Source organism: Guyanagaster necrorhizus (assembly GCF_019112545.1).
Source record: "Guyanagaster necrorhizus MCA 3950 unplaced genomic scaffold BT62scaffold_29, whole genome shotgun sequence".
Lineage (NCBI taxonomy): Eukaryota > Fungi > Basidiomycota > Agaricomycetes > Agaricales > Physalacriaceae > Guyanagaster > Guyanagaster necrorhizus.
The window spans coordinates 176,125-194,275 of NW_025064908.1; the positions used below are offsets into that span (position 1 = coordinate 176,125).

General features: G+C 47.4%; 10 protein-coding genes across 10 annotated transcripts; 7 read left to right on the plus strand and 3 right to left on the minus strand.

The window, feature by feature from the left end:
- Positions 1-422: 422 nt before the first annotated feature.
- BT62DRAFT_922603 (uncharacterized protein) lies at positions 423-2,149 on the minus strand (the record flags this gene model as incomplete). Its single annotated transcript, XM_043184415.1, has 7 exons — positions 423-475; positions 548-656; positions 828-937; positions 1,089-1,193; positions 1,248-1,290; positions 1,683-1,839; positions 2,040-2,149. The coding sequence occupies 7 exons, from the start codon at positions 2,147-2,149 to the stop codon at positions 423-425; spliced, it is 687 nt and encodes a 228-aa protein (XP_043035912.1).
- Positions 2,150-2,804: 655 nt separating this feature from the next.
- Positions 2,805-3,616, plus strand: BT62DRAFT_935977 (uncharacterized protein). Its single transcript, XM_043187044.1, has 2 exons — positions 2,805-3,535; positions 3,586-3,616. The coding sequence occupies exon 1, from the start codon at positions 3,086-3,088 to the stop codon at positions 3,341-3,343; it is 258 nt and encodes an 85-aa protein (XP_043035913.1). The 5' UTR covers positions 2,805-3,085; the 3' UTR covers positions 3,344-3,535; positions 3,586-3,616.
- BT62DRAFT_381620 (short-chain dehydrogenase) lies at positions 3,461-5,011 on the plus strand. Its single transcript, XM_043180715.1, has 6 exons — positions 3,461-3,785; positions 3,845-4,025; positions 4,089-4,292; positions 4,339-4,370; positions 4,434-4,765; positions 4,822-5,011. Exons 1-6 carry the CDS (start codon positions 3,578-3,580, stop codon positions 4,897-4,899), a joined length of 1,035 nt encoding a protein of 344 aa, XP_043035914.1. The 5' UTR covers positions 3,461-3,577; the 3' UTR covers positions 4,900-5,011.
- A 1,785-nt stretch (positions 5,012-6,796) lies between these two features.
- Positions 6,797-7,234, minus strand: BT62DRAFT_846160 (uncharacterized protein; the record flags this gene model as incomplete). The annotated part of the gene is made up of 1 exon (XM_043182458.1): positions 6,797-7,234. A coding segment is annotated over one exon (438 nt), but the record flags the coding sequence as incomplete, so codon positions are not given.
- Positions 7,235-8,999: 1,765 nt separating this feature from the next.
- Positions 9,000-9,611, plus strand: BT62DRAFT_381813 (uncharacterized protein). The gene is made up of 4 exons (XM_043180716.1): positions 9,000-9,039; positions 9,091-9,337; positions 9,398-9,490; positions 9,545-9,611. The coding sequence occupies exons 2-3, from the start codon at positions 9,145-9,147 to the stop codon at positions 9,460-9,462; spliced, it is 258 nt and encodes an 85-aa protein (XP_043035916.1). The 5' UTR covers positions 9,000-9,039; positions 9,091-9,144; the 3' UTR covers positions 9,463-9,490; positions 9,545-9,611.
- Positions 9,612-9,705: 94 nt separating this feature from the next.
- Positions 9,706-10,581, minus strand: BT62DRAFT_1079276 (uncharacterized protein; the record flags this gene model as incomplete). Its single annotated transcript, XM_043179470.1, has 1 exon — positions 9,706-10,581. Exon 1 carries the CDS (start codon positions 10,261-10,263, stop codon positions 9,706-9,708), a length of 558 nt encoding a protein of 185 aa, XP_043035917.1. The 5' UTR covers positions 10,264-10,581.
- Positions 10,582-11,551: 970 nt separating this feature from the next.
- Positions 11,552-13,093, plus strand: BT62DRAFT_954795 (uncharacterized protein). Its single transcript, XM_043188321.1, has 2 exons — positions 11,552-12,575; positions 12,629-13,093. Exons 1-2 carry the CDS (start codon positions 11,559-11,561, stop codon positions 12,641-12,643), a joined length of 1,032 nt encoding a protein of 343 aa, XP_043035918.1. The 5' UTR covers positions 11,552-11,558; the 3' UTR covers positions 12,644-13,093.
- Positions 13,094-13,243: 150 nt separating this feature from the next.
- BT62DRAFT_1037154 (uncharacterized protein) lies at positions 13,244-13,962 on the plus strand (the record flags this gene model as incomplete). Its single annotated transcript, XM_043178393.1, has 2 exons — positions 13,244-13,324; positions 13,400-13,962. 2 exons carry the CDS (start codon positions 13,244-13,246, stop codon positions 13,925-13,927), a joined length of 609 nt encoding a protein of 202 aa, XP_043035919.1. The 3' UTR covers positions 13,928-13,962.
- Positions 13,963-15,315: 1,353 nt separating this feature from the next.
- On the plus strand, positions 15,316-15,664 carry BT62DRAFT_1010364 (uncharacterized protein; the record flags this gene model as incomplete). Its single annotated transcript, XM_043177644.1, has 2 exons — positions 15,316-15,549; positions 15,605-15,664. The coding sequence occupies 2 exons, from the start codon at positions 15,316-15,318 to the stop codon at positions 15,662-15,664; spliced, it is 294 nt and encodes a 97-aa protein (XP_043035920.1).
- A 139-nt stretch (positions 15,665-15,803) lies between these two features.
- BT62DRAFT_935982 (uncharacterized protein) lies at positions 15,804-17,948 on the plus strand. Its single transcript, XM_043187045.1, has 8 exons — positions 15,804-16,319; positions 16,472-16,602; positions 16,810-16,971; positions 17,040-17,072; positions 17,148-17,202; positions 17,332-17,394; positions 17,500-17,711; positions 17,899-17,948. Exons 1-7 carry the CDS (start codon positions 16,286-16,288, stop codon positions 17,709-17,711), a joined length of 690 nt encoding a protein of 229 aa, XP_043035921.1. The 5' UTR covers positions 15,804-16,285; the 3' UTR covers positions 17,899-17,948.
- The last annotated feature ends 203 nt before the right edge of the window (positions 17,949-18,151 follow it).

The following is an 18,151-nucleotide window of genomic DNA, read 5'->3' on the forward strand; positions in this document are numbered from 1 at the left end:
TGACATCAGTTTATCATGTGTTTACAATCATATGAAGCTTGGGTCTAACAAGTAGAGACAAAGGGATTATTTGTTTTACATTATAGACACTGTCTGAAATATATATAACAGAACCATCCATGAGTTAGAGTCTGTAAGATTATAGTGCAGCAGGTAAGAACTGCTGTTCATATTTCATGATAGCACCTTGGGTTCAACCACCTTGAATATTCCATCTCCTTCCAATCACCTGTCTTTATTCATCTTAGCTTATTCACCAGCTCCAAGAAATTATTTTCTCCATGGAGCACTACAATCTAAAGATATACAGTGTGTTCTTGTAAGAGTTTCACATGGTCATATGTCTAAGATATTCTAAGGCAAGACATTTCACAAGCTCCCTTTGCAATAGAACTCAAGGAATTGTGTTGGCATAGGAGATCTTAGATATATGCCTTCCATGGTATTGCAAGAGATAGCATGTTGCCCAGAGGATCTAACAGATATGATATGAGAAATTTCATCTGTGATGTCTTAGATGGAACATGCTATAAACCCCAGATCCTACATCTAACTTCTATCATATTCCTTGATGCATTTGTTTTCTGATATGCCTCCAAGAAATTTTGTCCATCTTCCAGCACCACAATATTATTTTTACTGATGACATGAAGTGTCTGTATCACATACATTAGATTAAACATGAGACAGGCTAAGGGATCCGTGATCCTGTATGCTGCAATGCAGATGCAAAACATCAATGAGAGTTGGAGGATCTGACTGAGGTTTTTTGATATGGTCATCATTCATGAATCAAGGGCAAAAATGGAGTGTATCCATTGGCATACCAATGCTGAAAGAAAGGCTGCCATGGCTACACCTTGGCTGACAACAGCAACACATTCGAAGTTTTCTCCAGCCATGAGCATATTAATACTTCCCTGAACCGAAATATACCCTGCCAGTGGATGTGTTAAACATTCAACCAAATGTGTCTTCATGATAAAAGAAGATCACATACATCAAACATCCTTTGCTTGAGAATATCTCTGAGCATCACGAGAGATACTTCGAGTTCGATAGCTCTAGTGTCACGATACACATCATACCACCTTCTACGCGGGCCATCAGCGGGATGAAAAGCCCCAGCTCAGTCTGTGATGCGTTGGCACGTAGATCAGCCATTTGGACGATACGAGGAGCGTCGGCGAAAACTAGAATAATACTTGATGGGTGAGCGAAGAGGATTTATAGCCATACAGACGAACTTAATTCGATATCCTTGCGGCACTCTTTTCGAAGAAATCCGAGCTAAAGACGCACGATGTTAACAGCGGCTTCTCTCAGATCTGATATTAGAAAACGAACGCATTTGCTGAAGATGGTTGCATATTGGGCGTATCTCTTCCACAGAGTTGTTAGGCAAACGTGCCTAAGGAAGCACAACAAAATACACATGTCCCCATGAAGGGCTAAGGCAGACCGAGTGGGGGTTGGAGAGAAAAGAAGCCGGACCGGTGAACAACCTTAAGTACTGACATGTAATGCTGCGCCTTTGAAGAAGTAATTTCACGGCGAACCAATTCGCACAATATACACGTCACTCAGGCAAATTCTAACAGAGAGGTGGGATGTTGTCGAGACGGTTGATTCGGCATCCGGGGACTCGCCTCATGAACTGGAGAAAGAGCCCAAGTACGTACGTATAGGTCCGTAAAGAGCATTCGCTCCATCTTCGTTACGTTCGTTCCCATATCGACTAATGGTGGCTCTCTTGCCCGCCGGCAATTCTTCAGAACATGATGATAATCTTCGTCAAAAAATCCGGCAGTGAATTCGATCTCCCGTCGAGGATCGCTCCTGGACGGTGATTGATGATCCGAGGGGTATGCCGGAGAGAAGGAACAGCCTCTCTGTCGTTGTGGCGGGAGACAATTGAGGATGGGTTGAAGAGACACGTCATATTCATCCAGGTCAACGGTTGTATTGGCGAAAGAAACAAGATCAACTGTGAAAGACCCATTAGACAGAAAAGCGTGACAGATGATACACACACTCACATTATATGGTACCAAATTTTACGCGCCCCTTTATGCAGGCAAATGAACGACCGCAGGGGTTGCAAAATGAAAGCAAGGACGAAGGAAATGAGGAGTGCTGTGCCCAGCATTTCTGGGATCGTCGAATAAGCGGATCTCTAGTAGAAGAGAATTACGCCTAGGACATGGGAAGCGTTCAAGTGAATGTACCCATAGAAAGAAAATGGTGGGCAACGCAGTCAAGATGCCATTTCTCCTCTTTGTATGTCCAGAACGGTCCCACCACGATTGGACTGTGCACAGCAGATGGCTCTGTCATCGATGTTATTCATGTGTCCTGGGCTGCTGTTCCTTGTTTGAGATCGAAAGAGGCTACGCTGCTGTGGGAATCTAAAATATCGTTTTGGGGCCAATGATTGGAGCAAAGAAACGCGTGCACCTCGGAAATCTTTGGATACCCCGACATAGAAGATATCAGTCCAGTTCCTTCTTGACGGGGGTAGAAAGCACGTCGAAGCGGGACGAGGTTGGACTGGTGGCGGAAAGGGGAGAAGCGGAGCGAACTCGGCACATCGACGACGACGACGGCGCCATTTTGGATGTATGCTCTTCTCCTCCTAATCACCATCATCAACTTTTATGGTTTGCCTTTACTCACATTACCGTTCACCATGTGGACTGAATAAGACGGGAATGCAAATGCTCGTGAATCGTTGGCGTTGTTGATGCTGCAACTGACATTAGCTGCGATCTTAGGACATCGGAAGACTATCTATTTGGCAGGCACGAATGCAACAGCGAAGAATGACTTCGGTCGAGACGCGGGTGGGGCCGGGCCGGGACCCCTGACCCACCAGAACCCGGTTTCGACCGATGCATCGGACAGCGAGAATGATCACTACCACCTCGGAATTCGGTATTCCTTTCCTAAGACCATCGTCGCAAGTAACGGACAACATATAGCAACTTCAACCGTTTACTTTCTCGCAAGGCCCTCCGCGCTGATGTAACTCTGGTATGGCTTTGGTCTGAGTGGTAGGTGCTGAGGCTGCTGCATCGGACCCACCATGTGCGATCCACATGGCCAATCGTCCCTGATCACTCGAAACTATTCCGTTTATAATGAAGTTTCCACGGACAAGTATTCAATCGGCTTTGAGGCTGTTTCGCGAAGATGTCATTTCTCCGAGATACTGTGCACTCAATTTTTAGAAGCAAGGGCTGAATGCGATTTTAGCTGGCGGTCCGGTATTTTTAGCCACCATTCCTCAATCGCGTCTCTTTTTCAGTGTAAATGGTCCATTCTGTGGACGGGTTGGTTTTAAATGTGTCTAATGTCTCCGTCTATCGGTTGGTATACGACTAAAATTCTGGAGCTCCGCAAGATAGTATTACAATGGACGATTTGACAGACTTATGTTCGCTAAAAGGATCTGTGTCTGCGAACGTCGGCATCCCGGCGCGTGTGGTAGCTTTTTGATACCCCAGTAAATTCGACGCCATATAAAACAGGGAAGGTCAGACGACTCTTCACTATCCCTACCCCTACCCGCCTCATAATGCGCAGAACTCACGATCAACTAGCTGCAGACCAGAACAAGCCCGCACCGCCCGTCGTCACCGCTGACTTGAGTGAGAAGACACTCATCCTGATCGGTGCGAACGCTGGTCTCGGGTTTGAGGCCGCAAAGCACTTCGCTAGCATGAACCCTGCGCGACTGGTCTTGACGGCAAGAGATGAAGCAAAGGGGAAGATGGCTCTGGCCCGTACGTAGCATCCGATTATCCGGTTTTACAAGTGCGACTCATCCTGGTTTCATTCTCAGAGATCCAAGAGGACACTGGCTATACCAAGGCGGAGCTATGGATCATCGATCTTGCCAATTTCAGCAGCGTCATCGCGTTTGCTGATAAAGCCGAGCGTGAACTAGACCGATTGGATATCCTTATAGAGAATGCTGGCATGATGACTTATGAGTACGAAGAAGCGGAGGGTTGGGAGAGAACGTATGTGCCGTGCCACCTTCTTCTTTTCCGGAGCACGAAAGGGCTTATCATCGTCGTCCTCAGTTTGCATACGAACAACCTCGGACCTGGCTTACTTGCGATTCGCATGATCCCCAAGATGGTTGAGACAGCTCGCAGGTATTCAGCTCACCCGAGAGTGGTCGTCGTCGCGAGCGACACGCATTATTGGACAAAAATAGAAAAGGACGTCATCGGTTCGGCTGGCATCCTCGCGACGCTGTCAAACAAGGAGTACTGTACCCAAGAGTATGTTCTTGATCCCTTCGCTGGTGTCTTGTTGACATGTAGACAGGGTGATGTACCACCGGTATCACGATACGAAGCGTGCGTCAACTTGGCAATTTTTGTTTTACATGGGTTCGAATCTGACCTGACAGACCAAGACAGTGCTGAACGTGCTGTTCGCGCGGGCTCTGCAGGTCCACGTCCGATCTTCCCCGGCAATGATCACCGTCTGCGCTGTGAACCCAGGGCTGTGTGTCTCGGGTCTGCTGACGAGGCTCCCTTCTGATGCTGAGGAGGCACAGGCTATCCTAAAGGACCGAGACGAATTTGCGTTCACTACGGAAGAAGGGAGCCGGCAACTGGTGTACGGCGCGGTCGGGTCGTTGGATGACGAAGAGAAGATTCGGGGCAAGTACATACAAATGTCCGAGGTGACGGAGGAGAGCGACTTTGCGATCAGCGAGGATGGGAAGATCGTCGAAGGAAAAGTCTGGGTAGGTGGTTCTTGAGCATCGAGTTGTATGGTGGAGTTTCTGATTGATGTGCTTAGGAGGAGATGCTGGAGATCTTTGGTGATATTGACCCCAAGGTTACGGAGGTGGCCAAAGTGTATCTGACGAAGCCTTGAGTTCGGCAGTAGAAGACAATGCATCGATTGTGTATTAAGAGCCTATCATTTCTGTGTATCCTGTACTGTAATGCATCGAAATTTGAAGGGTTGGTCGTACTATTGACATCCAAAGTTTGGAGGACGGGCATACTAGTAAAGAAGACCCCGCGGAAATCCAATATCAAATCGAAAAGTTGCAAGGAAAAAGAGGGCATTAAGCGCTCTGCGTTTTCAAATTCTCGAGACCGAGACCAAAGATCTTGCGGTACTCAGGATTCGTTACGAATCGCTTGCTAAGACTGCCAAGTCCGTATCGACCAACGCGCTGTGAATGGCGCTGAACAGTGCCGTGGATGCACCCCTAAACACAGGTGTAGCATCATACCACCAGATGAATTCCTGGGAGGAGATTCGACGGTTAGGATCGGTCATAAGATCCATGTCTTCGACTTGGACGAAGCATGCACCGATCATCCCTCCGATTTCACTGCCTTTCAAGCGTAAGACATCGTCGCCCCGACCATCTCACCAGGAGATGGAATACCAGCTGTCTCATGCCAGATACCGCTTCAAAGGTATCTCGCACACCTGGTGTGGCATGAGATGAATAGGGTGGTCTCATTGCCAAGGGATATGGACAGGGGCATGACAGGTGGAAGCAGCTCTGTAAGTGTTGAATCACCTGATACATTGCTTGTCAAAGCCCTCGGGGTCATCAGTAATGACATCCCTTGGTCTGGGTTCCCTCAAGGGTCGCTTTTCGCATTTTGTTTCAGCTTAGCTTTACCAGGCATGGTGCATCTCCTTCATGATTATATTTGTTTATGGATTTCTTTGGTTTTTGTAAAGTAGTTCACACAATGTGTGTCTTGGTTCATTATATCATATATAAGCTGCCATATATGTGACTAGACATATGGTACAGTGTAGATCAATTTCTGTTTCCTCTTCTGCCCAGTGTTTTGACTCAGCTCGAAAGCCAATCAGTGTTCGAGATATCTGCTCAGGACACATACCATTGCTTTTGTGTAGAATTTTTTGCACTGTTGTTCACAGAAAAGGCAGCCAGAAAAGGACACATTAGAATAGAATTCTGCATCTGTCCTCCTGTTCTAAAGGTGTATTATCCAATAGCAGTGGCCTATCCAGTCCAACTGTGTTGGAAAGAATTAGCTTCGTCTTGTGGGTGTTTAGCGCAAAGACCAGGAACCAAATCGTCAGGTACAATATCATGACAAATGGATATTTATTTCAAGCGACTCGGACACGTGTCATCGACTTCTCGAGCTCTACTGCCGGCCCCTTGCAACTATTGTCTCCTGCCCTTATATATATAAATATCATATTGTTGAATCTTTCACATATGATAAGCCTCCCTGCACGGACATGGCGAGCTCATTCACTAAAAAGAATGTGGATCCAATTGATGTCGACGAGATAATGATGGGATATGTAATGTGCTACACGTGTACAGAAATGGGAAATTTGTCCGTCTTGTGTTGTACAGGTGGGGTCTTCGGAATGTGCAAATATAAATCCAACGAGAATAAACATAGCGATAAGAACTGAGAGATGAGCAACGGTTAGGCCTGAGGCGGTCAGTAGAGGTCCGACGGTGGCTCGATCGGATATCCCATACAAGTCAATCATCGTGGCCTGTATATATTGTAGTCATACCCTGGCTCCATCGCGGTAACGTAACCTGAACTATCATGCGAAGCAGGGAAACGGATAGCATGAGGAAGGCGCTGTGAGTTATCAGGAATCGGGAGTGGGTCGTGGTAAAGTCGGCTGTCGACGGATAGTGGCGGGTCTGCGGGAGGGGGGGCTGTTGAATCGGTGGGTGAATCCTATGTGTAGACAGCCTGTAACGGTGCTCAGAATTGAAAGAGAAAGACGACGTGATAGAATAGCTTACATATTTAGACAGGACTTTCTCAAGCGCCTGTCCAAGAAGTGACCACTCAAACACTTTGATGTCTTTCTCAATATTCCGGGGCTTGGGATCAGGGAAGTCCATGATCCGCCGGAAGAAGGTGTCTAAAACATGTCCATGTTTGCTGACGGTTGTCGGTTTCAAACACTCCAGATTGCGCCTTATGCGGTTTTTCTCCTCGACAGGAAAGTCGTCGTTGGTGATCCTCTCGAGCAGATAAATGATATCTACGCCAGTGACATAGTACAGGCCGTTTGGAACGCCAGAAATACAGGAAATGACGGTGTCCGTGCCATTGTAGTCATCCTGGCGGATAGCTTCGCAGGTAAGAATGATTTTGCAACCGTCTTGGACGTTGTGAAAACGAACGAGTCGACGACCGATGAGGACTTCGGATGGATTCCAACTTGTGCACATAGTATCAAGAGGGGTTTGTATGTCGAGAATAGGCGTCTGGCGATGGAGGTTGATGTCGTCTGGAGAGCCACGGTTAGCGCGGATGAGGGAATTCGGGCGAATGGGGCGTGATGCTGGTCTGTGGTCAGAAAGAGTTGCAGAAGGAGCTGATGGTGGGTCGTGTATACTTGTGGTAGTATTGGCCTGTAGGCGGAGCACTGGCCACTGGGAAGCCGCTACTGGTTGGGAAGCCATCCAAGACGGCTGAGAGGCCAAGAGTGGCGGATTCTGTATGGGAAGATGGGGTTCCCTGTAGGTAAACTCGGCAAAGAAGACGGAATGGAGAACGTTGTTGTGCAAGTTAACTAGCTCGACGGTAAGGGCAACCTTCAGTTCACTCATTCTGTGCGGAATCATAGCACGAAGCTCATAAAGGTCATGTTTTTCAGCAGAAATCTTGTAGAGTTGAGTCCTGAGTGCTGTCGAGCCAACTTTTAGACGTAGAAATATTCTTTCTCCGGCAGGATGGCGGAACCGAAGTCGAACAAAGATGGAGTCACCGACATTGCCTTCAGAGGGAGAGAAGTTGATGATAGAGATAATAGGCAAGCATGGGCTGGACATGGCAGCTGGAAAGGCAGAGAGGGGGGAACTGGCAGGAATCATGGCAGTGAAAGCCAGCTCCTACAGTCTCTGACATTGGTAGATAACAGGGGTGTTGACACTGATTTATTTCCATTTCTGGTATAATTTGTCTTGCACTGATCAACATGGCACAGTTCCCAGTGTCTGTCTGTCCCAAGGGTGGCACATGCCCTTCACCTGCATAACTGTTATTGTATTTTTTTTCTTTCTGTAGCCCATGACAGAGCTGGTCATAAGTACATGTGGCTTCTCAAGAACAGCAAAAATTTGAAAAGGAAGACCACCAGCCAGGACAAGATATACAGCGATGCATTCCCTGCTTTTTTTTTTTTCAAATATAACTATCATATGACTTTGAAACCCGATATTCCAATGAAATCAAGCGCTAATTACCGGAAATATTGCCAGCCAAAATTCATCCAAGCATGATCTTTGCGATACTCAGAGGCCGGAAACTCCATTTCAAACTTTCGTTCCCTTAGACGTAGATACATATAACGCAGAGCTTTCCTCACCAATCATTGGTGAAAATATTGCTCAAGATTACCTGCACATTGGTTGAAGAAGAAAAATATCTGCCGGCTGATGAGTCAGCGCGCACTGTCTGATCGGATTCGGGTCTTCGGGATGTCACCCGCGACAGTAGTCCACAATTTCTTCTCTTAACCACCATCATCCACGGTATTCATAATACCGCTATTAGACATCGTCAGTTATGAGTCTTGCTATAGCACGTAGAAACATTGGAGGCCCAAGTTGGTATGCTTATCTTCATGTCTATAAGCCAGTTCCTTATGCTCTTTTCCCCTAACGCAGATGTGCTGATGCTGGAAGGTCATTACTTGGCGTGAGGAATGTGTAGACGAAACAGGGAGGCGCAATCGTGTCCGCGTACAGAGTTTCTACACTATTGTCAACTCGTGCGTCCTACTGCTTCCGCGAAACTGTCTGTTTCGAACTGGCGACGTTGGACCCGAAAGCGAGTCTTATGGCATGACACAAGTCACTGCGAAGTCCATCGAGAGAAGCCTGTGTCAATGGTATAGCGTTGTAGAAGAACTCGTGCGATATGATTCAACGGTTCAAGAAAAGCAGCGGTGGTGGAGTGGCACCTGCGAGTGAGAGTCGACATAGTGATCTGGTCTCGGTGAAGAAGTTGCTGAACGGAACAGACGACGAAGGTCCGTCGTACTGTGTATTTCACGTGTTTCTTTGGCTGACTATGGGGACAGGTCGTCGTACCTGAAGGCACCTACGACTTCACACGCGCAGTACAATCGTCAGCAATGATCGTCATCAGGAGGGACTGCTGTTTGACCTGTAACCGCCTCGTGGAGCGTTCTATAATTCTGTCTGGAGAAATGCTGTCGTTTAGTCAGGAACAGGGGCGTCACCAGATTCGCATTCTGGGCGTGGACGGAGGCCATCAGGGCTGCCGAAAATATACAGGAGGAGGGCTTTACAAGCGACAATCGTTATGCAAGAGGTCACGTACTATATCCAGCCGGCGTGTTACTCATATAAAGTGTTTCGCTACAGTCAACGCGCTCTGGCTGCATTCCGCTGTCAGACAGATTCGAACACGGCTACTGTACGGTGTTTGATCGTCGTCATTCGTGCAGAGTATCTTCGGTATGTTGATACCGTTTATCGAAGCTGAGTGGCTGACCGATTGTTGATTGTTAGCTTCCTCAGCTTGGCCTCTCAAAGCTTTGCTTCCTCCCTCCGCACGAGTCGCATCCGTCAGCATCGTTCATCATCAGTTGCTCGGTACAGACAACAAAGGACTATTAGAATCGGACTACAACCTATGAATGCGATGCAAAAACTCGGTCATAGTCAATCTACTATAGGCGAAACGAAGCCAAACCAGTATCACTTCGTCGACGCATACCACCATTCTGTTGGCCAGGTCCACCACGTCCATTCTGAGGTGCGCCGCCATTCTGTGGCCCTCCCTGACCAATTGGCGGGCCACCCTGAGGCTGTTGGCCACCGAAGTTGCCGTTACCTCCACGAAAACCATTCTGACCGCCGTGTCCTTGTTGTGGGCCGCCCCGATCTCCTTGACCACTATTCTGGGGTCCCGATGGTCCGTTTTGAGGGCCCTGTTCGGGTTGTCCTGGATTGTCGTTGCCACCACCCTGACCCCCGTTCATCCCCGGAGGTCCGTTCTGGCTGGGTTGCTGGCTGTTATTCAATGGTCCTTGTCCTGGACCACTGGATCCTTGTCCGTTTCCTCTTGGTGGACCGCCTCCCTGGACATCTCCTTGACGAGCGCCCAACGAAGTTTGGGTCTTGATTGAGCTGAGAATAGTCTGTAAAGGGTAATTCTTGCTTACCACTGGGAGAGCATATGTGGAGAGCGCCATGGCGAGGACGATGTGTGCGGCGTAGATGCGCATGATTAATGGGGAATAGAGAGACAGAGAGTTGAATCTGTAATGGACCGGCCAATACAGAGGATGAAGCACGAGGCTTGACGAAGAGTTCGAGCTTCTTTTCCTGGCTTTTTATACCTGGGCTGGTATATGTCAATGTTGAGTTGATGCGTCGTGGGTTCAGGCGGCCCTTTTACGCAGGCCGAGGATCAGTCCGCAGTCTGTTGACATCTTGGAGAGGGTGTTTTGGCATCGGTGTTGAAACAAATAGTGGTACGACTATCATGGTATCGATAGTGAGTGTATTGCTTACCGTCGTCTAATGTCGTGAACTGCAATGTCAGTCAATTTTCAATGTTTGATGGCTTGTCATTGTGTCATGTCTGAAAGTGATGATGCCTGCACATGGGCTGAAGGTATGACTGGTACGGTGTCTTCGAGTTCTACTGGCGCAGCCAAGACATATTGACTCTATCTCTTGCTGATGAGAGCGTTGGCACGGTCCGGTTCCTCCGTGATCACGTGCTGCATTGCCGTAGATTCCCGCTTGTCCGTCGCTACAACCGAGACCATCACCAGCCATTCCCTCTCTTAGACCTAGCGATACGGTTCCACCGGCTTAAACTTCTTCTATCATGCCTGCATCAGACAGCGGCACATTCGCATCGACGGCAGGGCTCTCAGTCAAGCAAAGACAATTACCGCCGAGCAGTTAGTCGCCCTTTAAAATAGATTGGGGTCAAGCCTTCCTCACAGCTCGATGACCCAAGTCCATGCGGTGAAGTTTTGAAACATTCACTACGCAGATGGGTCGATTTGCTGACCGTGTGGATGGAAGAACCTAGATTCTAGGAATATGTTGCTCGTGGAAGTAGATGCATTGTCGGAGATCGGAGACCGCAGAATACTATGAAAATTTTTCTCGAACAAAACAACAATTCGGGTGCTTTCTGCCTACATGAGCCTTGCGGTCGCTGTGAAATTTGAAACATGGTCAGAAACGAATCCGCTATCATAAATAGATTGGTGATGGCCAGCTGTCAAGCTTTCAGCTTTATCATTGTTCAGACACAATCGTCATCTTTTTGGCCATTAAAATGATGGAAATTGAATAGATCGGGCACATATGAAAAAACAATATTGCGAGCACAAAAAGTGGGTCTTCGTGTGTGATGGACCCCAGGCACCTGCTATAGCGATCGGTGATTGACGCTAGCACGAGGCGAGAAATAGACCAGAAATGGAAATAAATAAGCGTCAATACCCCTATTCTCCACCGATTTAAAAAATGCGGAGGCTGGCTTTGCCCATCGTCGCTTATGATCTCCGTCCTCAACTACTATCCCTCCGAAGGCGAGGTCGGCGACCGCCTTTCTGTCCACATTGACTTCCGCCATCCTGTCACAGAAATCGTATATCTACGTCTAAAAGTTGGCTTGACACCACTTAGCACTGAAGTCACCGAGATTTCTGCAGGAAAATATGGCCTGTATCGGCTTGATGCTACAATGCCACACAGAATGTGTGAACTGAAGGTTGCTCTTAGCGTCGAGCTAGTTAACTCGCGCAACAACGTTCTCCACTCTGTCTTCTTTGGCGAGTTTACCTACAGGGAACCCGATCATCCCATACAGAATCCGCCAGTGGTAGCCTCTCAGCCGTCTGGGGTAGCTTCGCTGCCAGTAATGGCTTCCCAGGGGCCAGTGTCCCGCCGACGGGTCAATACTACCACCAGTATACACAACACATTCCCAGCTCCTTCTCCGACTCTTTGTGACCGCAGACCAGCATCATGCCGCATTCGCCCGAATTCCCTCATCCGCGCTAACCGTGGCCCTCCAGACGACATCAACCTCCATCCCCAGACGCCTATTCTCGAGATCACAACCCCTCTTGATACTATGTGCACAAGTTGGGATGCCTCCGAAGACCGGATGGGTCGTCGACTCGTTCGTTTTCGCAACGTCCAAGACGGTTGCAAACTCATTATTTCTTGCGAAGCCGTCCGCCAGGATGACTACTGTGACAAAGACACCGTCATTTCCTGTATTTTCAGGCATGAAAACCGCCTACACTATGTCACCAGCGTCGATATCATCTATCTGCTCGAGAGGATCACCAACAACGACTTTCCTGTCGAGGAGAAAAACCGGATAGGCCGCAATTTGGAGGGGTTGAGGCCGACAACTATCAGCAAATATAAAAGGGGATTCGAGAACCTCTTCCAGCGCATCATGGATTTCCCTGATCCCAAGCCCCGCAATATTGAGAAAGACCTCAAAGTGTTTGAATGGTCGCTTCTTGGACAGGCGCTTGAGAAAATCCTGTCTAAATATGTAAGCTATTCTATCACGTCGTCTTTCTCTTTCAATTCTGAGCACCGTTACAGGCTGTCTACACATAGGATTCACCCACCGATTCAACAGCCCCCCCTCCCACAGACTCGCCACCATCCGTCGACAGCCAACTTTACCACTGATAACTTCCAGCACTTTCCTCATACTATCCGTTTCACTGCTTCGCATGATAGTTCAGGTTGCGTTACCGCGACGGAGCCAGTGTATGACTACAATATATACTGGCCACGTTGAACGACTTGTATGGCATATCCGATCGAGCCACCGTCGGACCTCTACTGACCGCCTCAGGCCTAACCGTTGCTCATCTCTCAGTTCTTATCGCTATGCTTGTTGTCGTTGTATTTATATTTGTACACTCCGAAGACTCCATCTGTACAACACAAGACGGACAAATTTCCTATTTCTGCACACGTGTAGCACATTACATATCCCATCATTATCTCGTCGACATCAATTGGATCCACATTCTTTTTAGTGAATGAGCTCGCCATGTCCGTGCAGGGAGGCTTATCATATGTGAAAGATTCAACAATATGATATTTATATATATAAGGGCAGGAGACAATAGTTGCAAGGGGCCGGCAGTAGAGCTCGAGAAGTCGATGACACGTGTCCGAGTCGCTTGAAATAAATATCCATTTGTCATGATATTGTACCTGACGATTTGGTTCGAGAAACTTCTCCGTACGGAGGTGACCTTCGAAGGCGTCATTCGCTGGTTCGTGGTGTGTGCTCCAAAATTCGACAAAGACTCGTTGTCACCATTCAGACGATCGACGTGTCGGTCTCTGTTCTTCTAGGGCACATGCCTATTCATATCTGCGTGCATCCTCGCTTCCTTCGGCACCATACATACGATTTTCGACGACCGGGAATCGTCCTTATCGGTTCTCCGTTACGTCATTCTTCGACATACCCAAAATTCACTTTCACCGGCTGGACTCTACTACAAATTGATGGTGTGGTTCAAGGACTGTCTCGTCGATGCTGAGGGTGATTCTGGTGGCAATGGCAAGATCGATCTGTTGAACCGTTATTCTTCGATGCCTTCCTTTGCCGTCCAAGGTCTGAAAGAGTTTTTATGGGAATTGGTCGACGTTTTTGTTGTCCGATATAAGCGAGAGCCTACCACAAAGCAAATACAAACATATGAAGCATGCAAGGTGTCGAATTCAGATCTTGCCCCAGAACTCCCGGCCGGCGAATACTCCACGAAACAAGAAAAACTTGACAACCCTGCCTGGCTTATCGGGACTCTGGAGGCAATGGGTCATCAGATGAGATGCTTTTCAAAACAGACAAAAGCTTCCGTCAGAGTACCGTTATAGTCTTTATAATGCTCAACGATTGAGGAGCGCGCGAGGCTGGTAGTCACCAAAGACCGTAATCACACCCAATATCTCGAGCAGCAATAGCTTGGTAACCTTGGTGTGAGAGTGAGAATATTTTACATTAGGTCGATAACCGCACCAGTTCCTATGAACGTACTTAGATTGCAGCAAAGGCTTTCAGGCTGAATAAAAATTGTGCTCGCACATAATCAGGGTGTACGAACACATGGTCAGGATTTGAAATCGCCAACTTGAACTTGATTCGTGACCACGGACCGTAGCGCAGGAGTCCACGCGAAATTATCGTTGCTGGCTTGCTATCAAAGTCCAAGAAACACGTTGAGGAACAAAATATTCCGCCAAGTGAGTTTTTGTTCACCACTTAGTTGCATAATGTTCGGGACGTCGTTCTTCGTCTCCGTATATACCGTGACGTTGCCTCGACAATTCTTACTGCCCACATTACTTTAGCTCTTGACAGACAATACCAAATATCGCTATTTTCGGTCCCCGACAACTGATAACCAGATAGCATTGCAGTTTACTCCTCTCAAACCAGCATGGATCACAATCTCGTCTTTAAAAGACATCAAGGACGCAATAAACACTTCGTCGAGGCTAAAGTCCGATATATGCAAGGCGAGATCGCTTCAAACAAGAGAGGTTATTTTATCTGCGGTTCTGAAGCGAAAGCATTTCTGGAGGAATACATGCTTTGGAACGGCAGCACACCGGCAAGCTACAGGCTCAAGGGACCAAGGAAGAGCCAAAAGTATCTCCTTATGTCCATAGCAGGTCTTCCTGAGTTTGATATGTACAAAAAATATGTGCACGCTTCCATGACTTAGTGTAGTCCATCTTTTCACTGCCCATTGTCTCCAGGTTAAGGCTCTTGAAGAGTGGCCTTCACCACCGGATACAATAAACACAGAGTATGTATCGACACGTCCTCTGTTTCGGAAGTTCCGGGACCCGGACAGAAACCGTGGTAATCTTGCAGTGGATATCAGAGTGTATGTGTATGACATATCAGAGGTTCATATGTCTAATTACTCACTCATGGAGATGCAGACAAACATGTTGGAAGAGTGCTTCTTTCACACCTGGAAAACAAATGGCACAGTTCACTAGTTTATTGGAAATCCTGCAATGGCCAGAGATGCTACCAACGGTTACATGGATCCAGACACTTTAGCAACCTGCCTTGCCAAAGACTAAGGATGGGGTCAGTCTTTTTATCCAATCCAACAAACATGATAACTTATCAGCTGCTGAACCAAAAGATGTGTGTGACTCTTATAGACCATATCACTGGAAAATTCAATATTTTAAACAAATTTTAATGAAGGCATTGACGGCAGTATGCGCCGCGTACCCACCACACCATGGAACACGACCAACCCAGCCGGCACCCAAGACACGCCCGCAAAGCACCTCGCGGCTTCGGCCACCCCCTGAATCAAACTAATCAATTAGCCGACCACGGGGGCCCAAAGTACCACACATGTCCGTTACTCTACTCCATATTACACGCAAAAACACCAGGGGAACTCGGAAGGAAGACCGGAACAAGACGGAGAGAGGATACTGAGGACCTGTACCTCCACCATGTCTTAGCAGTTAGCTTGTTGCGGTTAATCAAGTGCCGAACACACAAAAAAAAATTAACCGCAGTACCCCCATGCAGACGAGTCCCGGATTGCTATGGTCAGGGCGGAATCATCGCCGGTCTGATATATGCGTCTCTTCCACTACTTATTACGCCCCCAATACCTTATTTATTATACTACCGTCTGACCAGTGAACTCGTATGACTCACTGATCGATGTCATTTATTTTTGTCCAATCCCACGTGGAGCATCTTTGGAGGACATCGCTGCTACCAACCTTCCTTTAACCATAGCGGGGCCGTCGATAACGTTATTTCTTATCTATCCAAAAGACAACCATCCGCAACTTATCATTGTCTCTTGGCCATCTCAGGAACCGCATGGAATCACCTTTTTCAGTTTTTTAACCCACAGACACGCAGGCGCAGACTCATTTCGCGACTATATGCGTAGCGTTGTCTCATATTGCTGTAATAATTCCTCGCGACTACTCTTCTGCTACTTGGTATGATATCCTGACTGAGAACAGACCGCATGGCTCCCACTTTTTACCTGTTTTCTATGCGGACTTGCCAATTGAAAGGCTTTTAACGACGTATTTCTCCGTGCTCCGGTCAGTGCTAACGCAACTGAGCGGTAGTATTTGAAGTATCCTGGCTTGAGACCGCCTTTTGGTTCTTTTCTCTATTTCTTCTAGGGTCCTAGCAGAGTCTGTTGCAAATTTGATAATCTGAACTGATTCTTTATGGTTAGACATCCGGTCCATCTGAGACTGTGTGGTACGTATTGAAGACATGACTCTAGCTCCACCTCCCCTAAAATCTGAAGCTCGTGAAATCCTAATCACTTGTATACATAAGGCATCAAAGCGAACTCCTAAAAATCAACATCCAAGATGGCTCTCTGCTCTTTCGTTGATTTCTCGGTACAGCGTTCCCTGGACTCAGTGGAAACGCACGGAGCATCCTAGAGCAAGCCACTCCTGGTGCACCTCATTGGGTTGTGTATGCTGATGCTTATACATGGAGAATTACTGGTCCACCAGCAGTGTCTGAAGTTAGGGTATGGAAGACACTGTTCCATATCCAATCTTCCAAGATTGCTGACGAACGATTTCATATGACTTCAATGTCTTGTAAATGTTTCGTTTCAGTGATCTCCCTCACGTTTGATAAATGATTTTCAGTGCACTTTCCTTCTTTGAGAAGGGGCATGGGATAAGACAAATTACTTCGCGTTGTACATGCCGGTCACTGGACGATGATTGAGGCCTACGAATGGACAACGCTTACAAGTTCCGAGACATCAGCTATTAAATCAGAGTACGCCGCCGCTAGCATCTCTCTTATAGTGTCTGCCTTTGGTTCCACCAATGTTCCAACTACTACGGGGGCAGATCCGGTCGCGACTGCCAATACCATGGCTGCATGGGTCATTGAGTATGACCTGGATGGCATAGATATTGATTACGATTCTCTGTCTCTCATATGAATACTTAGGACTTTTACGCCATGAACTCAGGAACAACCGAGGTGGGTTCCCCCACTTTCCTTCTATATCCCGGTTTTGATACGTGATAGGCCTGATTGACGAGTTTCACCACCCAGCTGCGGGTGAATCTTCCTCTGAGTGCCTACATCATCTCTCATGCTCGTCTTCTCAGTCTAATCACGGTTGCTGAAGCGTCTCGATGCAGCCGTTGCTCCCTAGTCATTTCAATTCTTTGATGTTTGATCAGCGACCGACTGCTAATATCTTCCTTTACGTTCACGCCGACCTATTATCCGGGAGACGGGTACTTGAAAGTACACGTGGACATTGGAAACTTGATTCATTGGTATGACGTTCAAGTCAGTGAATTCACATCTGTGTAATCTTAGCACTTATCTCATCTTTCTCAAGTTTTATAACCGTAAGTCGATCGCTTGCGCTTCTTCAACTTCTTATGACCTTTGACAGAGGGAGACACTGAATACACCACCTGCAGCGGGTTACTGACTACTTCGTCCGAGACATGGCCCCAAACCGCCTTATTCCAAATCGCTAACAGTGGTGTCCCTCTTGAGAAATTAGTCATCGGAAAGCCAACGATGGCTAGCGATGCAGGCAGTGGTTATATGACTATCTCAAGTCTAGAAACTTGCTTACAGGACGCGAAGAATCAAGGATAGAATAAGTTGTGCCATTTATTATAATTGATGAATGCTGCTGAGCATAAAACGATTGCAGATGGCGGCTCAATGGTGTCGGAGGTAAGGCATTAATTTCGTGATGTTCCGGTCATGATATCAACTGATAACTTTTCAGTATCCTTACGCCGGAGAATCCTAGATCGCTGTGGTTAGGTCTCTTTCTTGGCCTGTTCTCTATCCCCCAGTTCCCGTGTAGTCCGTATGAATTTCAATGCGACCTCTTTCCTTAATGAAGGAAGCTAAAGACAGGAGCACCCTTTTTCGTTGTATTTTCCAATTCTTGACATGAACCCCCATCAACCGTGGTGAGAGGCGTCTAAAACGAAAACGAATTACCGCTAGTCTTTTTCCTGGTCACAATTCGCACCCGATCGGACCCACCTCCACAACTACGGTATCCACACGGCAAAACAACTCTA

Coding starts and splice junctions, on each gene's coding strand:
- BT62DRAFT_935977 (XM_043187044.1), top strand. CDS start 3,086: ATGTGCGATCCACATGGCCAATCGTCCCTGATCACTCGAAACTATTCC.
- BT62DRAFT_381620 (XM_043180715.1), top strand. CDS start 3,578: ATGCGCAGAACTCACGATCAACTAGCTGCAGACCAGAACAAGCCCGCA. Junction 4,026..4,088: donor GCGGAGGGTTGGGAGAGAAC/GTATGTGCCGTG, acceptor CGTCGTCCTCAG/TTTGCATACGAACAACCTCG. Junction 4,371..4,433: donor CCGGTATCACGATACGAAGC/GTGCGTCAACTT, acceptor AGACCAAGACAG/TGCTGAACGTGCTGTTCGCG.
- BT62DRAFT_381813 (XM_043180716.1), top strand. CDS start 9,145: ATGATCGTCATCAGGAGGGACTGCTGTTTGACCTGTAACCGCCTCGTG. Junction 9,338..9,397: donor TTACAAGCGACAATCGTTAT/GCAAGAGGTCAC, acceptor GTTTCGCTACAG/TCAACGCGCTCTGGCTGCAT.
- BT62DRAFT_954795 (XM_043188321.1), top strand. CDS start 11,559: ATGATCTCCGTCCTCAACTACTATCCCTCCGAAGGCGAGGTCGGCGAC.
- BT62DRAFT_935982 (XM_043187045.1), top strand. CDS start 16,286: ATGGTTAGACATCCGGTCCATCTGAGACTGTGTG. Junction 16,320..16,471: donor GGTCCATCTGAGACTGTGTG/GTACGTATTGAA, acceptor TTCTCGGTACAG/CGTTCCCTGGACTCAGTGGA. Junction 17,203..17,331: donor CTCTCATGCTCGTCTTCTCA/GTCTAATCACGG, acceptor ATTATCCGGGAG/ACGGGTACTTGAAAGTACAC.